This window comes from Pan paniscus, chromosome 9, assembly GCF_029289425.2.
Source record: "Pan paniscus chromosome 9, NHGRI_mPanPan1-v2.0_pri, whole genome shotgun sequence".
Classification (NCBI taxonomy): Eukaryota; Metazoa; Chordata; class Mammalia; order Primates; family Hominidae; genus Pan; species Pan paniscus.
This window is the reverse complement of record NC_073258.2, coordinates 68,202,101-68,204,886: the sequence shown is the minus strand read 5'-3', so window position 1 is coordinate 68,204,886 and position 2,786 is coordinate 68,202,101. Positions and strand designations below refer to the sequence as shown.

Genomic DNA, 2,786 nt, shown 5'->3' with positions numbered 1-2,786 from the left:
AAGGAGCCCCACCTCAGTGGGGTGGGCACAGAGGCAGGACACTGAGAGCCAGGTCCTCTGAAGCTGGCCTTGAGGTCAGCACAGGGTGGGCACAATCCCTCTGGGGAGAAAGGTCCAGAGAAGTGGCAGGAAAGGCCCAGCCTGGTGGGGGATCCACCCCGCCTCGGGCCCTGGTGCCCCTGCCCAACCATTCTGGGATGCTTTGGGCTTAGCCTGCCTCACAGGGGTCAGCAGGGGTGGGGGGGTGGGGGTCTGAGCCAGCGAGTTAGTCACCAGGCAAATCGTTGACTTTTTCTCAGCATCTTTATTACTGTGTTCGACTCCAGTGCTGGACACTGGATGGGGTGGGGTGGGGTCGGAGATGCCAAAACCAAGAAATCCCTTCCCCACTCTGGGCCTCAGTTTCCCCCTCTGTCACACAGGGAGGAAGGCTTCCTCTGCTTCCTTCATCAGGACACCGTGAGGTTCAAAGGTTTTCAGCACAGAGTGTTCAGCCCGGAGGGCCACCCAGCTGTGGTCCTTGCCCCAGAGGGCTCACCATCTGGGAGGGAGACCTGCGCCCTGGCCCACCATCAGCAACTGACAAGAAGGGCAGTTGGGTCATGGCCCAGTGACCAGGCAACGTCCATGAGCCTCTCGGCTATGGATCTGGCTTCATCAAGCTCCGTCCTGGAAGTTGACAGCTGGTCGTGTGGGGCAGGAGCGTCCACAGCCCCCATTCCGGGCAGGCTTCTTCTAAACCTTCATAGAATCATAGTCCAAGGCCCCTACCCAAGCCCAGAGGGCAGACAGCTGAGCCCCCTTCTTTTTGACCCTGCTGGGGTCTTCAAAGAGAGCTAGTGCTGGAGTGGAAGGGCCAGAGCTAAGAGTGGCAGCCACGTGGCGACTCCAGTGAGCTGGTGGCAGAAGCCTCCTAGGGCCACCCAGCCAAAGTCCAGAGAGCCGTGAAGAGGTAGGTCAGCAGACACGGTGGGCTGGTCCAGGCACAGCAAGGGGGCCACCATGGCTTCCAGCATCTTTAGCTGATGGTGCCCAGTGTGGGCTACGGGGAGGCCGGCTGACTCAGAGTCACGCTGGGGAAGATGGCGACAAAGCTCTCCCACCTTCTTCTTACCTGCTGGAAGACAGAGGTGGGGGAGGTCCCACGGGCTGAGTGGTGGGCTTAGATGTTGTTCCACCCATAGCCACGAGGTGGGGGTAGACCCCAGGTAGAGAAGCACTGCTCATTGGAGACCCTGTCTCTTAGAGGAGGGAGCCTGCAGCCCCCCACAAAGGGGTCCAGATCTCCCCTTTTTCTCTGGGGTGAGAGGGTCACACAGTGTACTTCCCAGGAAGTTGCACTGGCTGATCTCCTTGCCTCCTGCTCTATTCCCCCGTCCAGCATACTATCAATCAGCTAAAAACAGCGCTTACCATATCACCCTCCTCCTCTAAAACCTTCAGTGGCTCCCCAGTGCCTGTGGGATAAATCCCAAATGCCTTCAGGGCCCTCTGAAACGTGGCTCTGGGGTGTCTCTCTCTGCACCCTCATCTCCAGGCAGCTCGGTTGTCATCTTGGTACACAGCCTGGGCTGGCTCTGTCTCTGAACCTTTCCTGCCCTGGAATCCCTGCCCACCTGCTGTGGTACCCTCCATCCTTCAGCCCACAGCCATACCTGTTGGTACCGCCTCAGCCACCACCGGCTGCCTCTTCGCTGGGCTTGGATCAGCTGCTCTGTGTCCCCCAGGCTCCCCGGCACCCGCTCCTGGGCAGTGGCATCTGGCCCTTCTGTGCCTCTCTCGAGGCCCTGGGACCTGGACTTCTCTTGCCCCTGTCTGAGGCTTAGCGCCCTGCGGAGTTGGCCCTCCTGGGGCCTCCCCCAGGGCTCCTGCAGCTTTCCATAGGAGGGTCGGGGCTCTCGCAAGGACTGACTTCGCAGCCCTGTTCCCATGGCTCCGGAGGCTGCAGGCACAGGACTGCTCTGGCCCCTCAGCAAGACACTGGCCCTCTGAGGTGGCCCAGTGCCTCCACCCATCTGACAAGAGATCACTGGGGGCAAAGGTTGGTGCTGCCAAGGTGGCTTTCATAAATCAAAGGGCAGGCCACAGGGCCGAGCATCCCTGAGTCACCTCACCACTGCCTCCCCACCTTCTGGGTCAAGGAGTGAAGGCCAAAGGGAGGAAATTGCCACTCCCTCCTTCACCTATACTTCCCCCCTCCCCCTCCCCTCCCCCTCCCCTCCTCTCCCTCTCCCTCCTCCCCCATCTTCCCCCTCCTTCTCCCCTCCCCTCCCCCTTCCTTCCCCTCCCTTCCCCCTCCCCCCTCCTCCTTCTCCTTCTCCTCTAGGCAGCTTCCCTGACTACCTCATCCCTGAAGAGTTTGTTCTCCTCTGAATTTCTATGGCCCCGGCATCCATTGACACTGAGCACCATGGCTTAACAACCAAACAGAGACAGCCTTTTAAGAATTGGGCCAGGCCCGGTGGCTCACGCCTGTAATCCTAGCACTTTGAGAGGCCAAGGCAGGCAGATTGCCTGAGATCAGGAGTTCCAGACCAGCCTTGCCAACATGGTAAAACCCCGTCTCTACTAAAAATACAAAAAATTAGCTGGGCATGGTGGCGGGCGCCTGTAATCCCAGCTACTCAGGAGGCTGAGGCAGGAGAATCACTTGAACCCAGAAGGCGGAGGTTGCAGTGAGCCGAGATTGTGCCACTGCATCCAACCTGGGTGACAGAGCAAGACTGCGTCTCAAAAAGAAATATATTTTTTAAAAAAGCATCAGTATGGCTCCAACCTAGAACAAT

The 2,786-nt window shown here is 59.0% G+C and overlaps 1 protein-coding gene across 1 annotated transcript; it reads right to left on the bottom strand.

Moving 5' to 3' along the window:
* Positions 1-284: 284 nt before the first annotated feature.
* Positions 285-2,135, bottom strand: C9H11orf86 (chromosome 9 C11orf86 homolog). The gene is made up of 2 exons (XM_008954144.5): positions 1,656-2,135; positions 285-1,117 (listed from the first exon to the last, which is right to left on the bottom strand). Exons 1-2 carry the CDS (start codon positions 2,013-2,015, stop codon positions 1,043-1,045), a joined length of 435 nt encoding a protein of 144 aa, XP_008952392.1. The 5' UTR covers positions 2,016-2,135; the 3' UTR covers positions 285-1,042.
* Between the last annotated feature and the right edge of the window lie 651 nt (positions 2,136-2,786).

Excerpts from the sequence above, each read along its gene's own strand:
- C9H11orf86 (XM_008954144.5), bottom strand. The coding sequence starts at position 2,015 with ATGGGTGGAGGCACTGGGCCACCTCAGAGGGCCAGTGTCTTGCTGAGG. Across the intron at positions 1,118-1,655 it reads GGCTGAGGCGGTACCAACAG|CAGGTAAGAAGAAGGTGGGA; the intron begins GTATGGCTGTGG and ends TCTGTCTTCCAG.